The 27,809-nt window shown below is 43.5% G+C and overlaps 1 protein-coding gene across 1 annotated transcript; it reads left to right on the top strand.

Moving 5' to 3' along the window:
* Positions 1 to 121: 121 nt before the first annotated feature.
* On the top strand, positions 122 to 27,521 carry SIK2 (salt inducible kinase 2; the record flags this gene model as incomplete). Its single annotated transcript, XM_080358016.1, has 15 exons — positions 122 to 271; positions 6,339 to 6,455; positions 7,481 to 7,544; positions 11,746 to 11,907; positions 17,905 to 18,029; positions 18,484 to 18,607; positions 19,527 to 19,747; positions 20,222 to 20,374; positions 21,305 to 21,469; positions 23,270 to 23,498; positions 24,052 to 24,336; positions 24,517 to 24,680; positions 25,712 to 25,828; positions 26,253 to 26,344; positions 26,927 to 27,521. The coding sequence occupies 15 exons, from the start codon at positions 122 to 124 to the stop codon at positions 27,519 to 27,521; spliced, it is 2,763 nt and encodes a 920-aa protein (XP_080214142.1).
* Between the last annotated feature and the right edge of the window lie 288 nt (positions 27,522 to 27,809).

Genomic DNA, 27,809 nt, shown 5'->3' with positions numbered 1-27,809 from the left:
GCACGGTGACGCGCGGTTGGTGGAGGAGGGCGGAGGAGGCGGGGCCCCGCGGCTCCAGGGCGCCGCAGGCAGACTCGAGCCGCCGCTCGTCGCGGAGCCGCCGCCGCCCCCCGCGCCCAGCATGGTAATGGCCGAGCCCCGGCGGCCCCCCCCGCTGCTGCCCCGCGGGCTCGGGCCCGTCCGCGTCGGCTTCTACGACATCGAGGGCACGCTGGGCAAAGGCAACTTCGCTGTGGTCAAGCTGGCGCGGCACCGCATCACGCGCAGCGAGGTGAGCCGAGACGAGACGAGACGCGGCGCCGGGGGCCGCCGTCTCCCCCTGCCCTGGCCTCGCCCGGCCGCGCCGCCGGGGCTCTCCCGCGCCCGCCCCGGGCGTTGAGCGGCAGCGCTCGGGAGCCCTCGGGGTTTGGAGGTGGGCGGGGGGCGGCGGCCGGAGTGCTGCGGGGCGCTGCTGCGGACTTCGGAGGGAGCTGGCCGGAGGGGCTCCGCTCGGAAGCGGGGGTTACGGGTCTTCCCTTCGGGGTGCAGAGCGGGCACCGGCCTCTGGGCTGCGGGGCTCTGCTCGGGAGCCGGGCTTTTCCCGGGGGTGGCCTGGGTGGCTCGGCGGGGCCGTGCAGCAGCGCCCTTGCAGGCTGCTTGCTCCTTTTGTCCCTTCTAGCGCTGGAACCTCCTCCTGGAGGGGAGGCGAGGGAGCCTTTATTTACTCGAGGTGCTCGGCTGCGGGCAGGCTTTGGAGCAGGAGCCCTGGCGGCCGTTCTTGTTTGTTTTCTTGCCTTCATCTTCCTGGCAAGGGCAGTGATAATGTCTCTAGTCCGGTACCCCGTGGCTGCTGTCACAGACGGGCTGCTCGGGTGAGAAGGGGCAGGCAGCTCTTGGCTCAGTTGGTGAGTGTAGCCATCAGATAGCGATACGTTTCTGCTAACAGGGAAGATTCAGACCTAGTATTGTGCGTGCTTTCATGTCCTGGATGTTTTACTGTTTCCTGACCTGGCCAATACAGGCAGATGAGCAGTCCTATTTCCGTGATCTGTTTTGGCAAAGGAACGCACGTGTGTGAGTCCTTTATTCTTCAATACATCATCCTGGCAGTTAACCAAATCTAACCATTTGTAGTCTCTTTGTTTAACTACCCCACCACCATGTATATTACCTAGTGGTTAGTAGCCTGTAGATTGTTAAAATATTAAGCGTTGCTTAAAACAAAAATTACTTTAAGTCTGTGCATAAAACGTAGTCATTTGCTTTTTTAAAAACAGGGATCTGATGAGAGTAATGGCTCTGAAAGATCAGTTTCCCTTTATATTTTCTTCTTCTGTAGTTTTAGTTGCTACACCTACGGGTAAGCTTTTTGTAAGTTTCTGTTGCCTTCCTGGTTTGCTGAAGAAGAGCTTAGTGTGCTCTCTGTACCAGACAAAAGTACGTAAAACATTCTCTGAAGTACAAAGTAAGAAGAAGACCTGCAATTATTCAGTTACTGTGGTCTCGTGGCAAAATCACTCCGTACAGTAATGAAAAATGCCTTTAGGTTGGACTTAAGGAAAACAAACCTGCAGTGCTAACATTGCTCTGGCCATGCAGTGATTGATGATCTTTTCATCCCAAGTATTACATTTCTTACTGTCTCATTTCTCCAGTTTCATAATAGACTGTTGATTATTTCTAAATCCTTCCTTGCTCTTACTGAGGTGCCAAAGCAAAAACCTTGCAATGCTGGTGTTCCGTTCCCAAGTTTGATGCCGCATGCCAAGCTTCTAAACACTTCATGTGAAGATAGTAAATTGTTGTTTACTATCTAGTTCTCGTTTCCTTGGCAGGCTTTATGATGGGGATGAAAACTTTAAGCTCCATCATTTTAGAAATTATGTTTGTCTAGTATTGTTCAAAATAAAAAGGGTTACGGAAAACTTATAGCTTAACGGTTCCCTAACTCTGATATGATTTTTCCATGTGTCCTAGGAAATTGCTCAGTTCCAGTGCGTTCTGATACAGTAGTGACCTTCTTTAATTGGCTTTCATCTTCCTATGAGCCTTGTGTCCAGTCTGAAGCCTTTTTATCTTCTGCATGATTTTTCAGCAGATTTGCCCGTGTCAGAGATTTGTGTCAAGGTCTTTCATTTTTTTAGTACAGCTGCATTGACTTTGTGCAGTGAGAGAGGCGAGAATGTTTATCTGGAACATAATTGCAGAGTTAGTTGCTGGAAGTATTCACGTGGTCTTTGAGGAAGAGGAACCCTATTAAGATCACGTCTAGTGATGTCAGGGGAAATGAATTCTAGCCAACTACTACTTCGAACAAACACCTCAGGTTCAAACCGCCTCACTTCGTGGAGCGTTGGTTCGCAATGCACGTAAAGTGGAAGTCCTGCTTATTAATGTTTCTAGATGGATGGCTGCTCATATTTCAAGCTTGTTCTAAATTATTGCTTAAATTTCTTGAGCTGCTAATTTCTCACGTTCTTCTGTGCCTTCATTAAGCTTCCAGTGGAAGAATATTCAGCTGATTAGGTTCTGGAAAGGCTGTACCTGTGTACCATCGGGTCTGTGCTGTGAGAAGATGGGCACTGTGTTGCTGTTGGGACTTGCCCATAAAGCCCCTTTAGAAAGGATTATTTCCTTATCTGAGTTTCTCTTGAGCCTCCCTACATAAAACAGTAACTTGAACTGAAGATAGTAAATATCGTTGCCATGACTTGTTAGCACAGTGAAAATAAAATGAAAGCTGGCACGAAGCAGAAAGTGGATGCAGGACAAGGTAGTAGATAGTGTATGCAACCAAACTCAGAAATATGTTGAATCCTGCATTAATGCGACACTAAAATTGCACGACTAAATAGTCAGAAGTGTGGAAGTTAAGAAAAGCGGCAGGATTGCTATGTGTTTGTAATGAAGACGGTGCGGGACCCTCTCGTGGCACAGAGAACCCCCGTCGGGGCTGCGTGGTTGAATGTGACCTTTGCTTGTTGTTTGTTTGTTGCCATTGAAGTCAATGACATGTGCTTTCCTGCCATGGTCATTTGTCCTGTTGCTGAGGAATCCTGTGACCTCAGGGTAACTTTTGTTAACGCACAAATAAGCCAAATTTTTCCGCAGAAGAAGAGGAGACTAAGAAAAGAGAACAAAAGTAATCAGAAGCATGAAGTTCAAGAAGATGGATAATGCTTCAAGTGAAATATGATGTGAAATAATGAAAAGCTCTAAGAATAGGTGAAGGTACTACTTGAAAAAAAGTGATGCGCTTTAAAGATGAAGGAAAGCCTTTGTGAATAGGCGATGTGTGAAAGAGTCGTGTTCCCCACCCACCCCCAAGCTCCGTAACTGATATCCCCTAAGGATTAGCCGTTTGCAGAAGAATACTGGCCATTGCTCCTCGGATACAAATGAAACCCTTCCAACTGGTGTGTGCTTATGATTCACAGTTGTACTTTTAGCTATCTGCTGTGCTACAGGTGGTTTGCATATTTCTCGGAAGATTAGCAGTTCCTAATACAAGATGCTCCTAGTTTAGGTGTGAATGCCTAACCTGAAGACTCGGGGTGCTTTAAATGCTTGCAGTGATGGTCTCTCTAGATCTAGGGGGAGAGGAGGAAGACACTATCTGGAGGTAGACTGGGGACTCAGAGGTGTAACAAGTTGAGCATAATGTGCTGCCCTCTAAGGGAAGTTAATGCTTTTAATTGATAACCAAACACTTTGTCACAAACTGGAGTTGCTCTGGATTGCAGGAAGTTTGTTATTTTTAATGTGGTCTATTGTATTGTTTAACAACTCCAATCTGGATTTCTGTCACTTGCGGGAAACCTTGACATGGACAGACCTCTTATTGTGTGTTAACTTGTTAGACCACGTTTAGGGGTGTTGTGGTTTCTGGGTTTGTTTGCATGTTGGGTTTGTATGATGTTTTATGATTTTTTTTTTTTTAAATTAGTCAGGTAACTAAGTGGATAATGAAACCAATGAGAATTGAAAGCTGGAGTAGCTGAAAACTAGAACTTTCACCTTGTTTTGGCAAGCATGTCACCCTCACTGTGTGACAGTCCCAGGTAAAGATTGAGTGAAGTCCAGCTCTCTGGGCCTTTAGTAAAAAACGGAAGGAAATGTGTGCCCTTCCTAATAATTTCTAATTAAAATGAATCATGAAAGTTGCTAAGGTGTTTTGGAATATAAGTCTTTAAGCAGCAAAAACCGGTGCTAAGGGAAGGAACAGGGTTTTTTGGTCGTTCGAGGTATGTGCTAATACTATGCATTGATGTCTGGGATTTTTTTGTTTCTTCTGTTTTCCGTAGAAGTGATAACTCTTAAAAAAAAAAAAGCCAAAAGTAGAGTTGCAAAATTTGTGTAATTGCCCTTAATTTGGCACCTGCCAAATGAAAGTCAGTTTGCTCGTGCTGTGAGTGACCACAGCAGAGAAATGAGGATTACCTTCTGTGTGTAGTCTCTCTGTCTTCAAAGTATTAAAGTGATGTTCCAAAATCTTGGCAAATGCTGCTGGTTGTTAGCAAGCTCTATGTTCAGGAACAATACGCTTTTCAGATAGGAAGCTGTTCCTCGTCTTGAAGCAGCATCTCCACCTCTAAGAATTATTGTCCTTCCCATCATTGTGACACAGCTGAGGTGACGGACCATAGTGCGCAGGTGCTGTTGGATGCACTGCTCCTCCTCGCATCATTAGGAACAAGGTCCTGGATTTTTAAGCATTTGCAAGTGCTTTTTCTCCATCTTTGATGGCCCTGGCAAGATGCATGAAAACTGAAGGTTCAGAATAGACTGAGATATCTAATCTGCATTTGACTGTAGAAGCAGTGGTGCCAGCTGTTACTACGCTGCCTCTCCTATAGAAGCCTGGCACAGTGTTCCCATATGTAATATGCACATTGGGAGTTGAAGAAGGATTGGAAATAGCAAAGCTTTTTCCTTCATGTAGGCGTACGCATTTACTTTGTGTTCAAAAACCACTTAATAATACCAAATAAGTCCACATTGTAAGACAAAAGAGAGTTTGTAATATGGTAGGTTTTCAAAACTAAAAACTTATTTAAGCTGGAAATATAGTTTTTCTTCGTTAGTTTGTGTCTCTTCCTCTTGCATCTCAAGATTCAGTGGAGAGCTGTGCTTAGAATTATTTTAGATATGAGAGACCGAAAGAATGGAGTTATACAACACATGCCTTTACTAATATATTACTGATAGTGGTCAACTGAATGATCTGGCTAAAGAATCATAGAACAGTTTGGGTTCAAAGGGACCTTAAAAGGTCATCTAGTCCAACTCCCCAAGAAGTCTTGTTTGTCTTTTTTTGAACAGATTGCAGCTGTAGTAGCTTTGAAGAGGTTACCAAGCAAAAGCATACTGAAATGAAGTCAATAAATAGTTAATTCAGAATTCAGGTGGGTCCATAATCAGCCTTGCTGGAGATAATGAGGTTCACCTCCTGTGGATTTTTGTCTCTGCATAACAGCTGTGCCCTATAGTTCAATAGTTTGTGAAATGCAGTTATAATTGGAAGCATTTGTATGACTTGTATTTGCTCCCGCTTCGGCATTAATAATGCGATAGTCAGGGTGAATAAACACCATCTATATATTCAATACTCTTTATTGTCGTCCTGTGCATGGTTTTTACAGCAGCTATGTTTTTCTTTCTTCTTGGTTTAATGTTTTTGAAAGTATCTCCTGTTTGAAATGTTTAGTCTCCTAAGCAAGTATAGTTGTATGTAATTCACTTTGCAGGCGTTGGCTAAAAACAAGGCCCATAGGACTGGGACCTGTTCTCTAAACTGAGATCTCTTTACAACACTCGACTGACAAAGAGATTTGTACAGTGTTTTCCCTGAATGGCTGAACTGCTGATGTCCTTATGTAGGAGCATGTTAATTATGGTTAAAATAAGCACCTAACAGTTGAAACTACATGGATCCACCGTGGTTTGATTATTTGTGTTGAGCCAACAGTTTCTCTTTTCAAATATGGTTTTGCATTGGTGGGATTCAAACAGCCTACTTTGAGATTTTTTTCTTTATAGTGCTGCTCCATGGAGGGTCCTCAGTTATTTCCACTTGCTACTGATATAAGAGCATTTGACGTTGGGCTTGTTGGAGCACTGGCCTCCATCATCTGTTCTGTGTCTTCCATTTCTTGTAAAACCTACTTTTCCTGACATGCCGATGAAGGGGATAGTGCTGCAGCCAATTAGTGGGACGACTGACATGTTTAATGTTGTGTGCTGTATTTTGAAGCGTGGGGTCTGTATTTCTGAGCTAGAAGAAAGCTACTGGTTATCTGGGATTGCATGATTCCCTCTAGAATAAGGATAAACTAATCTCTCCTGCTGTTTGTCTGCAGGTGGCAATAAAAATCATTGACAAATCTCAGCTGGATGTTGTGAATCTGGAGAAGATCTACCGAGAAGTGAAGATAATGAAGATGCTCGATCACCCACACATTATAAAGCTCTACCAGGTATGATTAGTGGTGTCTTTCCCTTCTCCCCATCTCTTCTGCTCCTGTGTGCAGAGTGTGCTCCACACCAGTGACTTCTGGCACATCACCGTGACAGACTCAGCTTTTCTGGAATTGATTTGCATTGACAAGTATTTGGCTTTTTGGAAAGTACACTGGTTGTGGTCTTTTTCATCCTATGGTACCAATTAGGCCGGCTGTTTTAGATACTCAAGTGCACCTCAAATCTGCTTAGAATACACAGAAGGTTGTAAATCTTATGTTAGTCAAAGAGCTGAGTTGGAAATATCCAGTGATTATTAGACAAGGTATTACATAAGCTAGAGCAGGGTAGGAATGTTCAGCATAATGTGTCTACAGTGAGTACTAGCTGGGAGGAACTATGTGGATATAGGGGTTTTCTATAGAGGAGTACTTGTAGCCTTTTATCTTATCCAAAGACAAGACAAGAGATGTGTGAAAGCAGATTCTGCAGATGTACTTGTGATGTAAGACAAGAGTTGCCCAAACGCTTTATCTTTGTCAATGGGACCCTGTGATGTGGTGCTTTTACCTGAATTTTGCCAGGTTTTAAGACTACTCATATATTGTTCTTTCTATAACTAGAGAACTGTTGGTAACAGGGGTCACTGTTTCCCCAGTCTCCTTTCCCATGTACCAGTCATGAGCATGTTAGAGAAGTTGAGCGAGGGAATTCCTTTAGGCCAGTTCCCTAAAGGAAAGTCTGTAACCTCGCTGCTGAGGAGACCCATTATTCCATTAGTCACTTGTGGCTGGGAATCCTATCCAGCTCCTCCTCTTTACACTGGCTTTATGGAGTATTTAAAGCTTATCCTTGCGCTTAGCATGCAAATGTTCCCCTTGAAATTGTTGAGGTAACTTGTAAACACAAAGCGAGAGGTGGTGATAACTGTATGTGCCATGCAAAGACTTTATCTTTACCAGAAGAGAGCAATGACAAGTGTCCCTTTGGGTGTTTTACTTTTTGCTCTTCCAACAATCTCATGTGTTTTCTCTCTCAACAGGTGATGGAGACCAAAAGCATGTTGTACCTTGTGACAGAATTTGCCAAAAATGGAGAAATTTTTGGTAAGAGAAGATTTTCATGTTCAACATCTTCACGTCAACTTCCGAAGTCTATCAGTTGTATTTATCTGGCGCAAGGATCCCTTTTAGTGTAGTGTGTCAGTCTCCTTTATTTGTCAAACATCATCTACATAGGTGTAAACCTTACGGCAACCACGTTGTAGCCCTGAACTCTCCTTCAGCGTAGCCTGAATAACTGTCGTAACTATAAGTCGGGCTTATGGCATCTGCAGTGCCATTATCAGCAATCTCTAGGTCATCTTGTTTTCTGTGGTTGTACTGTGCACACATGTCCCAAGTTACTGTTTGAGATTTTGGAGCTATTGAGGCTAGGGTAGCACTGAAAGAGGGATAGGCTGAATTTGTTCCCAGAACTAGCTATATATAGCTAGAAGTGCTCCTTTTTAGGCCACGAAGGAGAAATATGTGAAACGTGATGCTAAGTAGTTAAATGCGTTTCATTTTGACCTGCTATTGCCTTCAACTTTAAAATATGCATTAATGATCAAAGCAATGATCAGCTCCTGCACACGTGACAAAAAATTTGGGTGAGCCTGTGTTAGGATGATAAAATACCAAGAATGTTACTCCTGTTTCTGTATCCAGCACGTTAGCATAGGTCTGTTTTGGGGGCTGGAAGCCTTTGAATACCTTGTGCACGTCTCAGGAATGTGGGTTTGGTTTTTGTGTTGCGTTTTTCTCGGAAGGAACGGCATGTTTTGCTTTACGCTGCTTCCCGTCTGGCAACGCTGAATGGTTGAATTCTCACCACCGGAGCTGCTGTTCTCAAAGCAGTGTTAGTTTTGAAGCCCGGCCATGAGTTGCAGGCTGCCCTACAAGCTTTTCTCTTTCTCCTTCTGAAATCTTGCCGTTCACCTTATTACTTGCCTTGGGGACTACAACATTGGAGGTTGCTTATCTTGCAGGATTTGTGTGCAGACTTGCGTAAGTGATTAGCGTAAGCCAAAAATCTATCGCAAAATTACCTTTGTACCTACTGCAGGTTGTGTATTTTGTATAGTTGCAGGGTTTCATATATGAAACATTCTCAGGACTCAGTCAAGATTCTATAACTATTAAGTTGCATTTACATGACCAGAAGGTTTTTTTTGCTGCTTTATGTGAAAAAGTGAGGTGGTCGTAGGGAAAAATAACAGAAGGCAAAAGATATAACATTTTAATCAGCATCGCTAAAGATTCCAGAAGTAACTTCAACTCTTTTTGCCTTCATATTTGTCTTGGCTTTAATGTGTATCATTTCCTGTAAAACTTTGACTTAAATCCTAATTCATTCTGAAGAAGTAAAGCCTTTTGGGCTCTGAGACTTGCCCAGTTTGCAGATCCTTTCATGTATGTTTCACACACAGTTGAGCCAAATCTTAGACCTTGTTTTGTTTTTTTAATGAAAATAATTAAGGAATCTTTGTTATTAGACTTAATATTTCTGCACAGGTTTTTTTCTAAATATTTTTTCTGACTTATTGGAATGATTTCTGAGTGGTTTTTGTAATGAAGCACGGGATATTCTGCTGTTCTGTCACTTACTTATGTTTTTAGAGGAGGAATTGGACATGAGGTAATGTCAGAAACATGTTATAATTTCAGAGGGGGGGAAAGGTCTCCTGATTTTCCTGCAGGCGCTCAGACAAAATGTGCTACAACAGTAAGTGCTGGGTGACGAGCAAACCTTCACCGTCTGGCACTACAGAATAACCACTTTGGTTTAAGCTTGAATGGGACCTGGGACAATGGGTTTATTTTCCATGAATGAGTCTAACATGTCCTAGTGGGGTAACACAAAGGAATAGAAAAATACCAGAGCAGCAGAGCTGTTGGCAAAGGTAAAGAAAATCCTTTTAGCTGGAGTATTTCATACATAACAGGTAGCGTTGCTTTCTTTAGGCACTGGACTGAGGTGTTAAAGTAACATAACATAAGAACATAAGACCTATGGGGAGAGGCTGAGGGAGCTGGGGTGGTTTAGTCTAGAGAAGAGGAGGCTTAGAGGTGAGCTCAGCACTCTCTAGAACTACCTGAAGGGCAGTTGTAGCCAGGTGGGGATTGGGCTCTTCTCCCAGGCATCAGCAATAGGACAAGGGGCCATGGGCTTCAACTCTGCCAGGGGAAATTGAGGCTGGAGATGAGAAAGCAATTCTGTGCAGAGAGTGGTCAGGCATTGGAATGGCTGCCCGGGGAGGTGCTGGACTCGCTGTCCCTGGAGGTTTTTAAACTCAGATTGGACATGGCACTTAGTGCCATGATCTAATAAACAGACTAGAGTTGGACCAAGGGTTGGACTCGATGATCTCTGAGGTCTTTTCCAGCCCAGTCGATTCTGTGATTCTGTAACAACTTTTCTTGCCTAATAAAAGCCGATTTCATGAGTTTTATGCTTGATACCCAGGCACTTCATTTTCGCATGCGTTTTGGTTGTAATAATAAAATTGGAGTTGTTGACTGGAGGTTTCAGAGAAACTTTCTCCACATCACCGGGCAGAATGAACTCGGAGGGCAGTGGAACACAGTTCAGCGTGTAGGGTGCCCTGGTGATTGGAGTGCTGCAGAGGTGGAGCCTGGCTCCTCTTTAATTCTTACACCAGGGGGGAATGGATTTCATGGAAATGGAACTCAAATGTTCAAAGTCCCTTCTTGTTGTCTGGGTTATCTCCCTCTCTCACCCCTTTAAATCCCAATTATTGGGCTGCTTGTGTGATAAGCAGGATATCACATCTGGGGCAACTCTGAAAAGTGGAGAAAAGCAGGGTAGCATTGAACAAAAAAATAAAATATAAAGATGACTTAACCTATATGAGCTTTTTGTCCTTCCTGTCCCGATCCTTCTTTGGGTGTACTGAATTTGCCACATCTAACAATGTGCGAAATAAAGTATTCCTCTTATAACATTTATTTTCAAACATTGCAATTAGTGGATGTTCTTCTGGAGCCCTGTACACAAGTGTCTCTGAAGTTTCTAACACTTTGCAGCGCTTGGCTTCCTACGTGTCGGGATGCTCTGATCTTGTGCCCGGTAGAAACAGTCCCTGAACACCAACCAGCTATCTTGGGCCCCTTTACCTTGTCCATGGGATTTCCCCCAGCAATTGTCTGAAAAGGCCAAAGTTTGCCCTGCTGAAGTCCAGGGTTGCAATTCTTCTTGCTATCCTGCTCCTGCCACATGAGATCCTGAACTCCACCATCTTATGGTCGCTGCAACCAAGGCAGCTCTCAACCTTTACCGCTTCAACCAGACCCTCCTTGTTAGTGAGGATGACGTCCAGCAGTGCTCCTCTTCTAGTCGGCTCCTCCACCCTTTGCATCAGAAGGTTATCGTCAAGGCACTGGAGGAACCTCCTAGACTGTGGCCGGCCGAGCAGTCCTGCCAACAACCATCAGGGAAGTTCAAATCCCCCACCACAACCAGAGCCTGTGACTGTGAGGCTGCTCTCAGCCGTCTGTAGAGGCTTCATCAACTTCCTCACCCTGATCTGGTGGCCTATAATAGACACCCACAATAGTATCACCCCTGCCAGCCTGCCCCTTAACTTTCACCCATAGACTCTCAACTTGCTGCTCATCCGTGCATGGACAATACTCTATACATTGTAGTTGCTCTCACATAAAGAACAACTCCACCACCATACCTGGCTGGCCTGTCTTTCCTGAAAAGGACACAGCCATCCATGACCACATTCCAGTCTTGTGTGCTGTCCCACCATGTCTCCGTCATTGCCACTAGGTCATCATCTCCTGCCCTAACACAGGTTTCTAACTCCTCCTTCTTATTCCCCTTACGGGTACTTGCTTTATTTCCAGAGAAGAAACTACTTTTAGCCGCTGCGCAGCCTCTGTTGAGGGTCCAGAGGGAGAAAGTTGTGTGAAGTTTGTGTGAACTGGTAGGAGGCTAAAGCTTAAAGTACCTCCTGACAGCGAAGCCAGTTATTCCAAGTTCCACAGGACTTGCGTCATATGAAAATATTTATCAGAATCATCACGTAACTCTAAAAGACAGAACAGAGAGTAGAGTTTCATTATGCAGCGGCTTTTTCTTACTCTGTTCTTTTTGAGTGGAGGGTGCAAGAATAATGGGTTGGAAACAGATTGGCTGAAATACTTTCTGAGTTTCCTAGTGGTAACTACTTAAGGGAAATCGTTTTGTTTCAGAGTTGTGGCTTGCTGTCTAATCCATTTAAATCTGCTTTAACAGATTACCTCGCCAGCCATGGCCGTCTAAGCGAATCTGAGGCCAGGCGCAAATTCTGGCAGATCCTCTCGGCGGTGGAGTATTGCCATGGCCGAAAGATTGTTCACCGCGACCTGAAGGCTGAAAACCTTTTGCTTGACAACAACATGAACATCAAAATAGCAGGTACTCCCAATGTAGATGGTTCAGTAACACCGTATTTTTATGAAGGGCCATTCCAGTAGTTCAGTTGCTGCTGCCCAAGGTAGGCTGCTGTGCTTAAAGGTACAGAAAATCAGCGTGGTAATACATGTAATATTTTTGCATTATGGCTACCGCAGCTAAAATAATTCCTAGATTAGCTCTATTATGCTTTCAGGAAAAAGGAAATAATTTTTAGAGTGATAGTAATTTTTTGTGGGTGTCATAACATGTCTCTAATGCTGCCAGATGTTCGAGTTAAAACAGAGTTAATCAAATAACTTCTTTCAACATTAGAAAACTCAAAATGGAAGCTTACTGATTTTTTTTTTTCATTTTGCATGCATGATTTCATTTTAATTATAAATTTAGACACAGCAGATGTTGCTAGCAATGGAAATCATTTTCTCGGTTGTCAACTCATTACAATTCCACGAATCCTTCCATACTGACTTTAGCCCAGCAACACTTGAAATAGGAAAGCTAGATAACATCTTGATTTGGAGGACTGTTGAACTTCAGTCATCAGTAATACGGGAGTGGGAAAGGAAGGCTAAGTGCTGTAAGAAGCTGCTTTGTATAGGAGTAAGCTTGCTCATTTGGGGATGGAAGTGCGAAGAGATAGTCAATCAGGCTGAGAAAGGTACAGTCATAAACATTTCTGAGTTGTAGATCACCGCTGGGTTATTGTACCCCTGAATTTTCTCTCTGAAAAATGTGTCTTGATCCCTAATGCTTTCCATAAGGATAAAATGGCAGAAAAGTGTTCAATGTGCCAGCGGTTCTCTAAAAGATGCGCCCCTTTTTGTTTGTAGAGTGTGAAGACCATGTCCCTAAAGATTTGAAAGGAAAAGTTAACACCTGTTTAACTGCTTGGCATCTGCATCACAAAGATTGACCCCTTTCTCCGCAATACTACAGCACACATTGAGAAGACTAGGCAATTAATTCTGAGGATTAACTTCACCCTTAGAAAAAAAATATTTTAAATCCTTACAAGGCATCTTTAGCAGAATGGGAAATGTACACAATCCTTTAAAGAACTATTTCTTGAGCAAGAATTTTATCCTCTTTAAACTCGAAGGAAGACATAGGTATTGCTATTCAAAAACCCACACCACCAAAGAACCACATAGCTTCTATTTGCCTATGAAGAGGGATTTCTAGTAGGGCCACCGGCACAGTTTGCTCCCAGCTGTTGGTTTGAGCTTTCACGGACCTGCTGTAAAATTCTGTGCAATTTCTAGCACTTACTGATAATCGGTTGATGCCTCGGTCGATGAGATGGGTTGGGGAGCAGTGAGGCAGTCTGGACGTCCATAAACCCATGGGTCCGGATGGGATGCACCCGCGGGTGCTGAGGGAGCCAGCTGAGGTCATTGCTGGAGCGCTCTCCATCATCTTTGCAAGTCTTGGGAAACGGGAGAGGTGCCTGAGGGCTGGAGGAAAGCAAATAAAAACTTGCTCATTGTGTGTACAGTGAAACACCTGTGCATTTCTGACTCAAGGGTGGACTAGTGAGCTTCTCTCTGTGTGCTTCCAACCCCACAAAAGATGCCTTAGATGTCTGCAGAAATCATGCCATCTCGATGCTAAAACTACCCTGTTTGAACCAGATCAGGTAGGAGAGACTGTTATTTTGAAGTAGGTTGTAGCGCTGGTGGACAGTAAAATATGCATTGACGTCAGAACAGGCTGATCAGCATTCAGTTTGTGAAGTGGATCAGGTTTGTTTCGAACACGCTCATACCTTTCCTTTATCAGTACCTCTCTCCCGATTATCTCCGTTGCTCATATTACTGTTATAACAAAAGATCCATGTGGCTCTGTGAAGCCAGGGAGATTGAATTCTGTCGGTAACTTTAGAAGAATGGATTAATTATAGCTCTGAAGCGAGTATCCCTTCTAAAGGATTTGTAGAGGTACGAATTAGAGACTAGCTCGTATTGCTCGATGCACAGCAGAAGTTGCAGTGGCCTTGGCAGGGAGCTTCTATTTCTCAAATTGCAGACGGGTCTGAAATCTTAGTCTGTTTCCATTTTTAACGGGAAAACAGATTCCATTTAAATGATGTATGTTCAAAAAATTATACCTTCTAAATTCAAGATTATTCTAAAGGGGGTAATGAGATTGAGAAACAAAACGCTGCAAATGTCGAGAGCCAGTATTTGCAGATTGCACAAACACAGAATTTATTCAACTGAACACAATGCTGCGAATGATCGTATTTTTTTAACGTGCAGATTCAGGCAAACGTTAAAAAGATAAAGATCACTCCATTATATAACCTAAGTCCTGTGGTGTACCAGAGAGTCCAACTTCAGTCCTTTTAGAATTCCGTGGCTGGCATATGTTTTTTTGAGGGTGAGCACATTTTCTCCTTAAACATCAGTAATGTTCTTCAAATACAATTCATGGGAATGAGAAATCTTAGCAGTGTGCTTGGGTTAAAAACATTCACCTTTGATCCAGAATGATTCTGGTAGGTCAGCAATTGCAAATAGAAACAGGGTGGAGGGGGGAAGAGGGACAATGAGAAGCTAGTGATGGTTTTGTGCTTATTTGAATCCTGGCCATTCTAACACTCGGAAAAGTGCGACAACTAAACTGACAGTGCAATAATTAAAATTGAGGAAGCTCAATGGACTAAGCATCCAGTATCCTATCTAAATCTGAATTTTTTTCTTTGAAATAGTTTTCAGGGATGCTATTAATTCTTGAGTTCTTAAGAGATGGTTTAACATCACTTGAAGACACAAGTGTAGCAAGCGTAATGGAAACAAAAAGAGGTAACCATAATCATTTATGTGCTCTAACAAATAATGCTCTCTCTCTGCATAGGTAATTATTTTGTCCCACAGTAGAATACAATTGGATTTCTAAGGATAAGAGCAGATGACTGAAATATGCAACACTGGGTTTAAGTCCTATGTTACATGAAAAAGTTCGGTATGAATCAGTAGGTATCTCATTCTTAGTGCGCTTTGTGTTGTCAATGTGTGCTATTTTTTCAGCAGAAGTTCATAACTGAAGGATATTGGTGGGAATTGAAGTTTTAGAACTGCAGAGCAAAGATAGATGGAAAGAACAATTTTCCGGGTTCGTAAGACACATACTGTAGACAAGGCGTGGAGACTCCTGAGGAAATGCACACCAGGTCAGGTCTGTCTGGCAGTGACAGAGTACACCAGGCTGCCCATTTGCAGCCTATGCCTTGTGTGCTTGTCCCTACCCCCAAGCCCCAGAGCCACTGTTGTTCTATTAGTACTTAACCAGAGTGCATCCTTGGCTACTCCTTCTAGTATCAATTTATAGACCTTTCATTCATGGATTTGCCTAATAAAACTTAATAGTCTCCGCTGTTGCAAGACCATCAGATGCAAGGCAGTTGCTGCTGTGGCACCCAGTGGAACATGGTCTCAACAGCCTGAATTCTGTAACTATTGCTCAGGTAGGGATCAAAGGTAACAGCCTTGCAAGGATCATGCCGTTCGGTTCTAAGATGTCCTTGCTCTTGAGTTACGTTTGGTAACCGTAAATAAAACTCTTATGTGTTCGGAAGTTAAGCGTGTAGTGAAAAAAAATAAATCCTAATTGTAACATAAACCTGAAACTTCTCTTATATTGATCAGCCATACTTAAAGACTCCGTTCTTTTGCTGTTTCAGATATGTTCACACTCACCAAATACATAATTTAAATCCAGTCTGGATAGGCAAAGAGTTTCACTTTCTTAGGAACTGAAATCTTCTTTATTTCCAAGCAGGTCATGCTTTCCGTAGCTGTGCTTACAAATATACCTACATGTACCTGTCAGTCTGATGCCGAGATTTCTGAGGGTGGCGCCTGAGTAAGAGCTGCAGCTCAGAGACTGAGATTTATCTGCAGTACAAAGAGGATGTTGAAAATCTGACAAATTCAAGAGAAGTGAAGGGGGAGATCAGATTTAATGACACCTACACAGATGGCAAAATGCTTCAGAGAGAAGAAATTGCTTCGTGTCTCCTAAAGTATTGTCAAGGTTGCCAAGCCAATTATATGTGGAGAAAAGACTCCTCAAAGAGAATTTAATAAGTTCACAACAAAAGTCTGGCTGTGATAGGAGAACGGCAGGTGACATACAGTCACGGGGAAGCTTTCGGTAGAAGATTTTGTTGTTTCTCCCTCTGTTATTGCAGCTGAAGTTGCAGGTGTTTCAGAACTGAAGGTGAATGTAAAAGGGAGGCTCACGTGAATGTTACCATCAGAGTTTCCTGTGTAGATTTGGAATCCAAGCTGACCTTGGCCATTTGCACCTTTAGCGTGTGCTGACATGCCAGGATGCCGTTGTGTAACTGCTCACGCAGCTGCTGGGCACTCTGTGTGCTTGCAGAGCATGACACCGTTACGGATCTCGCGTATGGTCTGACCTTCACATAGTCTTTTTGGCATTGTAGCCTTCTTGCTGATAGGCAGTGGGGCTTTCTTTGATTATGGACAAGTCCCAAAAGTTCATTGCTGGGTCTGGTTATCTGATTTTCTGACTTTGAGCTCATACGGTGACCTTGGACTGATGTTGGAGATTTAACCTCTTGAGGGTTCCACCTGTTCCAGATATTTACAGTACTGTAGGATGTTCTCTTGTAACAAAGTACGTTAATTATCTGGAATACAATATTAATTAAAGGACGTGGGGTCAAAAGGGTAGAATGAAGCTTAAATATTTGTCTTTTAAGTTTCCAGTCTGATTGTTGACAATGCAAAAACAGATGTCATCACAAGAATGACAGCTCGTCATTAGCAGTCAGCACGCAGATCATCAGCATACAGCTACACAAATCTCTAAGGAGCCGCAGTGATTGTAGGTCTGATTTAATCAATCACTGTTTCCAATCATTCCTATTTGAAGTAGAGTTTACTCACTGCAGTGGGGTTGGACTAGATGACTTTTAAAGGTTCCTTCCAACCCAAACTGTGCTATGATTCTATACCTTATTCGATGCTAAGGAAAATCTTTGAAGAGAGAAGAAAAAATGCTCTAAAAACCTCTCCAGTCCTGGTGTTCCCAAAACTGCCTCTTCCACATATGTTCATTTTTGATGTATGTTGCAGGAAGAGTTCAATTAAAGCAACCACATACCTCTGCTGTTAAGCTCGGTGTAAGTAGTCCAATTCCATTTCCATACTGCTTCTCTAAAAGAACTCCAGGTTAACTTTAAGCCTGCTCAGTTTTTGTTTAATGTGTCTGTATTGCCTTGATTCTGAGGGTTCTCTCATGTATAGCTATGTATATGACGAGAGAGCCAGGCTCTTTCCTATACGTAACACAACCTATACAAATAGAAGTCCAGTCCCCCCATGGAGCAGGAACACCCAGATGAGGTTACACAGGAAGGTGTCCAGGTGGGTTTGAATGTCTGCAGAGAAAGAGACTCCACAACCCCCCTGGGCAGCCTAAATTTTAGTTGTAGCCTGAAAAGGCCATAGACAGTCCCAGTAGCAGAGTTTCCCTGCTCGCAAAAGGCGTTGTGTTTTCCCATGCTTGTTGCTTTTGGCAGAGTTCCCTCCTCCCATCTCAAAGTTGATGCTTTTGTTGTCAAAATTAGTTGTGTATTCAAGGCTAGAGAGCACCTAAAAAAACTCAGGAAACCTCCGATCTAGTACTGAATCTCAGATATCTCTTGGCAAGTAAATAAGCTCATATGTTTGTATGATTGTCAGTTTGTTGAATTTTAGAGATAGCTGTTTATAAACTGTGATTTAGCAAACTGGTAGAAGTTTCCCTCAAAACTCCTACAGGTTGTGAAGGTTTGCGGTGTTTTAATAATTACATAGTTGTCATGAAACCAGCAGTATGGGACATTCAGCATCCCAGTAAATATTGGCTAAAAGCGTTTGTGACAGAGCTTTTCATGGATGGAAATGAGCTTTCAGACCTAGCCCATGCGTATTCTTTGTCATGCAGCTGGAGTTTGGAGTGACTTTCTCTTTAATGTCTCAACAGATTTTGGATTTGGGAATTTCTATAAGAGTGGTGAGCCTCTGACGACGTGGTGTGGAAGCCCACCATATGCAGCCCCAGAAGTCTTTGAAGGACAGCAATATGAGGGACCCCAGCTGGATATCTGGGTATCATTGTATCTTTCATTTTTCTTAAGCTGCAGGCAAGCTGTTCCTCTTCAGCCTTATTTCTTGAGTGTCCTAAAATGCCTCTTAGCATTGAATAGAATTGAAGTTATCTATCCAGGTGGCTATTAAATGTATGCTGTAGGTGTATGTTAGCCCAGTAGAGGAAATCTCTCCTGACTGAATGTACAAACTTTGGCTCATATTAAATAATACAATACACTGCAGCTTGCCTGCTTCTCAGTCTAAGGTACTGCAAGCCTAGCCCTTTGGGGTTAGCTGAGTGTTCTTCCCGTTTAGGTATGTTCAGAAATCTAACTCCTTTTTGTATAAATTTCCTGTTTCTGCAGAACGTAAGAACATAATGTTAAGTTTTGCTGTGACAGGATTTGTCTCGCCAACCTCAGAGACTGCGCTTGGAGCTTGAAAAATGAAATGAACGTTCTCTTTCTTACAGAGCATGGGTGTAGTTCTCTACGTTTTGGTCTGTGGAGCATTACCTTTTGATGGACCAACGCTCCCCATACTGAGGCAACGAGTTCTTGAAGGAAGGTTCAGGATCCCTTATTTTATGTCAGAAGGTAATAGTGTGTCCTCTTATGCTCTTGGTGTGCTAAACATTGAGTAAATTCTAGAATAATCTCTGCAATACAGCAAAAGGCGGTGCATCTGCACGCTAGATTATGGTATGGTAGACCATTTGTTTTGCAAAGAAACACAAATAGGGCCAGGTGAGCTGTACACCTTTGCAGTTATGCTGCTGCTAAGCAAACCAAACCAGTTCTCCCTGCGCCATGCGTGGAGGTTGCAGTGTGGCTGTGCCTATGGGCAGGGATAGGGTTGAAATGGAAGCTGAAGGAAGGATCTCTCATCCTGCTGTTCGCAGAAATACGGAGATGCAGGGGGAGAGGCACATCTGTGCCCCTTTTCCTTCTGCACACCTGCACACCACCTCTGACAATAGCCACGAGGGCATAGCTATGTTGCACTTGGTTGCTTTTAGCAATGCCGTTATGGCACCAATGCAACCCCTCACCTTCCTGGGCACATTTTGCAGCCGGCGCTGAACTGGATTGTGTCTGTGACTTTGCTGCTGTAGGTATGCGAGCTAGATCCAGGTACCCTTATGTGAGTTGCAGTCATTGCTGTGACTGCTGTGTAGAGCGGCTGTTTCACATGTAGTTTTCTGGTCCCCTTCCTGATTACGTGGTGATGCAGGGAAGGGTTTGCCTCTTAGCAAAATCATGAAAACAAGAGAGATAAACAGGAATAAATAGCCAGAAATCCATCTGAACTATGTGTCGGAACTATCTGAATGGACTTACTCATAACAACTGTACTATAGTCACATCATGGTCAGCTAGAAATGCACGGCAGATTGATAAGCTCCCTTAAAGCAACTTATATTGACTTGCCCCGCTCTGCATTGGTAGCTCTGGGGTGAGTACACACAGGTACTACTCAGGAGGTTGGTTTTTGTTTGTTTGTTTTTCCCAACAGAGTGTGAACATCTGATTAGAAGAATGTTGGTCCTAGACCCATCCAAACGGCTCACTATTGCTCAGATTAAGGAGCACAAGTGGATGCTTATAGAAGTTCCTGCACAGAGACCTATTCTTTATCCACCAGGAGAGGAGAATGAACCTTCCATTGGAGAGTATAATGAGCAGGTCTTACGGCTAATGCACAGCCTTGGAATAGACCAGCAGAAAACTATTGAGGTAAAAAAGACTCCAACAGATATTTGTCCCTGGGGGGAAGGTCTCCTGTTCTGTTGTTGTAATTAGAACTTATTACTCGAGTTGCTTGCAATTTTCTTTATTTCAATAGTCAAACCAACTGGTCCCTTCTGCAGGTTCAACTCTTTGAGGGGTTCAGTGTAGCACCTGCATGCTACAAATACTGTTGTAGCCCAGAACATGGCAAACTCCTGTGAGCCTGACATTAAACTAAGGTTGATGCTTTTCTCTGCCTGGCAGTCTGGTTTGAAACTCTTAATTCAGAACAAAGTTTTCCTACTCCATTGCCTCTTAGATATCTTTTTGTTGTTTGCTTGATTGGTTGGTGGTTTGTTCTTTGTTTCTTTGGGGTTCTGTTTCTCCTAGGTGGCAGGTCTTTCTTCTTCCTGCTCTCATGGTAGATAAAAGATAACACATAGTTGGCTGCACCCCCACTTCTGTGCTTCTCTTTTTCAGTCTCTGCAGAACAAGAGCTATAACCACTTTGCTGCCATCTATTACTTGTTAGTGGAAAGACTCAAATCACATCGGAGTAGCTTCCCTGTGGAACAGAGACTTGATGCTCGTCAGCGTCGGCCCAGCACCATTGCTGAGCAGACAGTAGCCAAGGTGAGGTTTCATTACTGGTGGAAGAGCGCTTCAGGCTGTGCAAGACATTCTTCTCTTTCAAAACAGTGTTTTTACATAGAATCACTTAGAAAGCATTGCTGGTTTCTGATTTCTGTGGTATGTAGACTTGCAGCATCGTTTTAGAAAGACTTTTTATGGGTTAAAATGCTAGAGAAACACCATTTCTGGAGACTGTGCAACACCTGGACGTGACTGACAAGCTGTTGAATTTATGGAGAGCTGTGCTAGCCTGGGGGCTAAAAGCACGCAGGCTCTATTTAGTGTTATAAACACAGTCACTCTGAAGGGACCTGTTGAAAATAGAATGACTTTCTCCCCTGGTGTTCTCTACATACACTTTCCGTCTCCCATGAAATGAAGTGTGGAAGAGAATAGTAAAGAGGTACCCAAGAAAAAGAAAATATTAGGTACCCAAGAGGTACCTAAAAAGAGGTACCCAAGAAAGAAAATATTAGGATCAGCCTATCAGGTTAAGTTGCCAATTCATTCTGCTGCCTTAATCACCTGATTAAAATGTCATTGTCATGAGACTGCACTTAAGAAAAGCCATTGAAACTACCCCAATGCCTCATGGTAATATTAAGGGGGTTTGTACTGCATATCACAAGAAATTCCAGCATGTTGAAGGGCACCTAAGCGTCCCAAACGCTGTTTTTACTGCTAGTGAGCACTCAATTTGAATACATAGCTACCTTAGTGATGTTTGGCCTTTGTGTGTTTTGGGGTGAGTGGTGATTTTTTTGAAGTCTGAAGACTTAAGAATGTAATTCGTCAAGAAAGAGGAAATCAATCTTAAACTTCTCCTGTTTTGGAAACGAGCTCGGTATTATTTATTTTTAATTTGTGACTTTGTATGTTGTTTCCCACCTAAAATTGTTCTGGTTTTGGAGCTGTTAAAATCTCTTTCAGGCACAGGCTGCGGTTCCCTCAGTTAACGTGCATTCACCCAATGCAAGGCTGTTGCAGTCTCCAGGTCTTCCCCCCGCTTCAGGAGCAGAAGCCTTTTCATTCCCTCCCCCCAGCTGCCGGGGAGAGCCAGCATTCATGGAGGAAGAAAGAATCGAGACACCAAAGGTACAGCTTAAAATCCCCCTGTTGTTTTGGCAGAAGTCATTAAGGCTGAAAAAGATTGTTGCCTTTTAAATTACTGCCTAGTAAAAGCACAGCTAGTGGTAGTAGCTGCAGCTCTTCAATGATTAAAGAGGAGTTCCTTCTGACAGGGTAGAGTTCATCATCTTAGCGCGAAGTACTGTGGAGTTCATGGCCAGATCATTTGCTAATCCAAACTAATGTCACTTCATTGACCTTAGTGCACCTCCTGGGTCTCGACACCTGCTGAGCTGGAGAGCCCTGCTGCTTCTCTCTGCCTCCAGTATCCTTTTCCACAAAGACCCAATGTTCTCAACCGGCTCCCAAGCATTAACTCAGCAGAATATGCTGCCCCCAAAACTCTGGTCTCCAGCAAGCTCTCATTCCTGGGTCACCTCTCAGGATAAACAGCAAGTCAAATACAAAGACCTTTAGCATCTAACCACTTGATTTGTACATTTCTTGTACTAGCTGGCACAACACATTATGCCTGTTGCCCTAAATTTAAGTATTCACTGAGCACCAAGAGTTCTTGGTAATCTAGATTCTTTTCCTACTTCTGTCTTGCATTTAACTTTCAACAGATCTGTCTTATTTGATCACTAATCTGCCTCTTGTGTTCCTTGCTTACCTTCCAGTCTTACCACAGTGTCATTTGTAAAAGAAAGATCAACCCACAGAAGTAGGGTTTTTTTCTTGTTCTTCTCAAATATATTTTTAAGAGCCCTGACAACTCCTTATATACAGCTCCCAATGCAAAGGGTTCACTGCTGAGTATCTGGAGTAACCTACTCAGCTATTCATCCAAAAATGCAGACGAACGAGGACAGGAAAGTCTAATGGAACCTCAACTAACCATAAGCTTCCATTGCCAGCTAAAGCGATTACAATACCATGCGCTTAAAATTCCATCTCTCTGCCAACTTCATAATAAGCCAGCCCAAAGAGTTCCATTTCTGTTAGTTCTCTGTTGAATGGTAAATAGCCAGCAGGACCTTCTGACTGTCAAAAATTATTACAACCGGAGCATCTCAAATAGGTTGTAGCAGTTCTCAGGCCATTTCTGGGACAAGGAATGCCTGTAAAACCTCCACTGGAGTCCACATAAAACTGCAGCTCCATCTAATGGGTTTTGTTTCCTGTAATCAGACTGGAAGACTCTGTGTAGGCTTTCCACACCTCCACAGTTAACAGACTTAAATGAATTCAACTAATAGGGTGTGACGGCTCCACAGCCGTACAAATACACAGTTATAGCTTAAGTCTCCTTAGGGAGCTCGCCTGATCCGTTTTGCCATGCAGCTGTGAGGTCTGTGACAATGCTCCGCAGGGTAGCAAAGAATAAGTGAAATACATGGGAGCTCGCAGTTAGAGCTTTTGTGAGGAAGGGGAAGAAGCTTAGAAGAATTACATTTACAAAGCGTATTATTATTATTATTCTCATGCAACTTTTGTTGTTCTGTCTCATATCACGTCAAATTATAACTTTAATTTCAACATATTGTATTTTGCCTTTTGCCAGCCAGGGGTTTGATTTCATGCTTGCCATTTGGAAGCTTTTATTGCTCACTTACTGGTTAGCTACCAACGCTAAGAGTGCAGCCCTGGTTCTCATCACTGTTTTAAGTAACTCCTTGTGTGGTTTCTTACATCTAGAACGCAAAAAAGCATTTTCAGTATCCAGGCTGCCTTCAGTCTACATGATAGGCTGAGATTTCTTGCACTTCAAGGTGATGCTCTGTGCACATAATTGAAAGCTGTCTATCTTCTCCATGTGCCATTTAGGTAAACGGCTGCCTGCTAGATCCTCTACCTCCCATGGCGATTAGGAAAGGATGCCAATCACTGCCCAGCAACGTGATGGAAACTTCTATTGATGAAGGAATAGAAGCAGAAGGAGAGGCAGAGGATGACCCTGCACAGGCATTTGCAGCCCTGCAAGCAGCGCGCTGCGGGAAGCGACGCCACACGCTGGCAGAAGTTACCAATCAGGTGGTGATGGTGCCAAGCACAGGTAGAGAGGTTTGCATGGACATCTCAAAGCTCATTTCCTGCTCTCAGCACCCATCTAATAAGGCCAGGATGAAAACCACTAGGTTTTAAGAGTGACAAGCACAAGACAGAGTTTCTTGGGTTTTTTTACTTACATTTGCTATAAAGGCCAAGGCAGAAAAAAACCCCAAACCTGCTGTACAGACACTATAAAGCCAAAGCAGCAAAATATACAGTGGTAAAGTCTGGCAAGTTGGCTTGTTCTTTTTCACATAACTAATTGTCCCCAAGCCATTCATCCTATAAAGATGTGGTGGCAGAGGAGGACAGTGGGGAAACAAAAACCTCTGGATTCTCAGGGATCCCAAAACCAGAGCAATATGATCAGTAGCAAATCCCCATTCTGGTACTGCAAATGTTAAATTACAATTACTTTATTCAAGTTGATCTTTTGGTTTCATTTCCTCGAAGACAGTCACTGTTGGCAGGAATAGCTTGAGCCTGTGGCACTTCCTTTGCTTTGCTAAGTTACTGCAGCACTTTCCTTTTATTCTGGCTTTTGGTTTTTGTCACAGGGAAAGTCTACTCATTGGATGAAAACTCATCTCTGGGCAGCATTGATTCAGAGTATGACATGGGATCCATTCAGAGAGATATGAAATTCCTGGAAGACACCCCATCATTGAAAGAAATGGTGCTAACTAACCAACAAGCACCCAGAATGACGCCACCTTTCATAGGTCTGAGACCTGCCAATCCAGCCATGCAAGCGCTCGCCTTCCAAAAGCGAGAGACCCACAACCGCTCTCCCGTCAGCTTCCGAGAGGGGCGCAGAGCTTCTGACACGTCCCTCACACAAGGTAATGAGAACTGCTGTCATGACACATTATACCTAGACAGGGTAGTAAGTGGACTCCCTGCACAGAAGCAGCAAGCCGCCTTGTGACTTGGTTGGTACTCAGCTTACCTCCCATTTGCTGTGCTAGCCAGATAACGAATTAGCTGATCTTCTCACAAGGGTTTTGCTCACTCTTCTCCAGGAATTGTAGCATTTAGACAGCACCTCCAGAATCTGGCACGAACCAAAGGAATCCTGGAACTGAACAAAGTCCAGTTGCTGTATGAACAGATGGGATCAGAAGAAGAACCTCCCCTGACCTCAACTGCCACCCAGTTGCAGGACCTCATTAATAGCTCTCCACAGGTACTTCAATCAGAAATCAAACTCCATCTTTCAGGTGTTAAGGCTTTGGGACAGAGAATAAGGTGTTCTGGGGATCTGAGAAGAGCTAATTTAGGGATAAAGTTCCCCTCTTCTCCTTTCTGTCTTCTGTAGAATGGCCATTTGCAGGCTAGCCTTCACCATCCTCATGGTGTCAGGGACCTGGCCTTGTTTGCTCTCAGAAACCAACATTTTATTATTGCTTTTAATCTGAAGGGTTAAAAGCAATAACGTATTACCCTGTTGGAGTTAGTCTGGTATAATTGTTAAGAGGTGCAAGAGCCAAGTGATAATGGTTAGCCTGATTTGCATAGTGAAATGCTAAATAGTTTCTACCACCTCCCTGGTTAGTTGTTCCAAGTGGAACAGGTCACAGCAAACAGGAATAATAAGGAATAAAACAGGTGAGAAGTACCGAGGCCTGTAAGCACCTAGTGTTGGAGAGGAAGCCTGCTAGTGTTAAAGTTGTAGCTCTAACTCTCTGATTGCTGAAGATTTGAGTTCTAACAACCACAGAGTTGTAACGTTTTCACAAGGACCTCTCACCTAATGGAAACGTGCTGCAGTGCTCATGGTATTCTCATGACAACTAATTCCCGTCCCAAGTCCCCACTTGCTAGCGATGCCTACCCCATGCGCGTCCTCTCCACCACTACTGGAAGCTTTTCGCCTTCCGTTTTGAAGCTGTGGAATGAGAGCTGTATGAAAGCACGTTCAGAGTTCGGACGGTTTTCTAACCCTGTACATTTGCTATTTCAGAGGGCAAGTCAGCAAATACATTATATATAATACCGTTTTAGTTACAGATGCGAGCCCTTGCCATCTTGCAGCGCCAATAGTTCAAAGCTTTGTGATTTCAGCTGCACATCATGCAGCAAAAGCGACAAAAAAAATCCACCAGAGACCAGTCCATATGGCAACTCTGAAACATCTGTCAGGGGAAATCCTGAAAGAAAGGGTTGAGGCAGAAAAGCCTTTTCTGGGGATGAAGCTTGTTCCTCTTCTCTCTGCAGGAGGAACCATCTCAGCAGCAGCAGGAAGCTGCATCTGCTTTCCCTAATGGTGCACATCCCCCATTATTACCCAGACGGCAGAGCTTAGAAACACAGTACTTACAACACAGGCTCCAGGTACTCTACCTCCCCTCCACTCAATTAAACCAGCTGCTGGTACTACACAGCAGACTGACCTTTTAGATCCCATTACTCGGGAGAATCAGTCAAAGGCTAAATTAGACAACAGCCGCATTTGAAATTACGCCGTGTTTTTCTTTTGTCAAGACACTGATCCTAATTATGCAGAAAGCCTACTGTATTACTGCTGGTTTCCTGCCTCCAACTCAGGACATTCTATGATGATTCTACGCAAACATACTCTGCATGTAAGGGTTAGAAGCCAGTAAGCAGTAATGGCTGTGGTTTTAGACAGTAGCTGTGTTGACAGCTCCTGAAAACGGGCAGTTACACTGTCATAAGGCTGGACAATCGTTCGCTTGCTTTCTGCACTAATGCATTAAAACAAATGCAATTTAAACCAGCACTGCTTTTCTTGCAGAAACCCACTCTGTTATCAAAAGCTCAGAATACTTGCCAGCTCTACTGCAAAGAATCGCCCCGGAGTCTGGAACAGCAGTTACAGGAACACAGGTAAGAAGCTTCCAAGATACACAGATATTTATTCTTACTCTTAAGAGCAATAAAGAACTGGAACAATCTCTGTCCATTTAGAAATTGTCTGAAAAAGGAACGCTTCACTTTAAATTCGTAATTTCTTTTAGAAGACTGACAACATGTTCACAAACTTTTGTGCTATGAGCTCTTTATCAGCTGACACTACCAGGGTGCAGGTAAACTGCAAGTACTCAGGTCTTCAGCTCCCAAGTTCCACAGAGCAATGAAGAGCAGGCTTAAAGCACAAACACAATGTATCTTATCCTTATGAAACAAAATTAAACAATGCAGGGGGTTAACTTAATTGCACGGGAAAAATTCACTATGCAATTGAAAACATTAGCAAAAGGGGATCTACAAACTCAGACCCTGCACATTTGCTGAAAGAAACAGATTCTGGTCTGCTGTAAAATGTAATAAGCAAGATTGGCTGAGAATTTTCCAGTTCTGTACTTCACTCCCTTCTGGAAGTGTGTGAGTGAGTAGCATGCAGGACTCATACTAGTGGCTTAACACTTTGAAAGGCAAAAATAATAGCTGTTGATGTCCTTGATTCAGGCTGCATCAGAAGCGACTCTTCCTCCAGAAGCAGTCCCAGCTGCAGACCTATTTTAACCAGATGCAAATAGCTGAGACCTCATACCCAAGGTCAAGCCAGCTGCCACTTCCATGCCAGGAGGAGCAACAACAACAACAACAACAGCAGCAGCAATCAGCCCAGTTCAGCCTGCAGCAACCTCTGAGCCCTGTGATGGAGCCTTCCTCAGAACAAATGCAATATGACCCCTTCCTCAGTCAATACCAGAAAGTACAGCTGGATCCACTGCCACCCTCCCAAATCACCAGCTCATCACGGTTGTCACCACCAGTTCAGGTGCAGCAGCCACCGCAGTCTTTACAATATTCATATCAGACTTGTGAATTGCCTGCTGTCAGCTCTTCTGAGCCAGACTACCCAGACCAGTGCCAGTATTCCATGGACCCAGCACAACAGAGCAGCGTAGCATTGCCCGACAGCCAGAGCAGCTCCGTGTCTCACGAGTCCCAGTCAAACTACGACGCATTAACCCTCTCGGAGCTGCCTGGACTCTTCGATTGTGAAATGATGGAGACTGTAGATCCCCAGCACAGTGGCTACGTCCTGGTGAATTAACACCATGGGGTGACTAACGTGAGAGTGGAAGACAGGACAAATGGAGAAGCATGTGAATTTTTGGGTTTTGTTCCTACCCCAAAGCTCATGGTAATTTTTTTCAACCCTTTAATTAACAGGGGAAATAAAAATCCACCTGACTGGGAAAAAAAGCAAGAGGTGGCAAGAAGTGTTTGGCCATTAGCTCCTCTTGCTGGGGGCAGGGGCTAGAGAACAGTGCTGCTTCATCCCCCAAAGAACCAGTACATTTTAGAGGAAGGAAATAGCCCCTTCTAAAAATAATGGGGG

This window comes from Nesoenas mayeri (genome assembly GCF_963082525.1).
Source record: "Nesoenas mayeri genome assembly, chromosome: 22".
NCBI classification, from domain to species: Eukaryota; Metazoa; Chordata; class Aves; order Columbiformes; family Columbidae; genus Nesoenas; species Nesoenas mayeri.
This window is presented reverse-complemented; position numbering and strand designations above follow the sequence as displayed.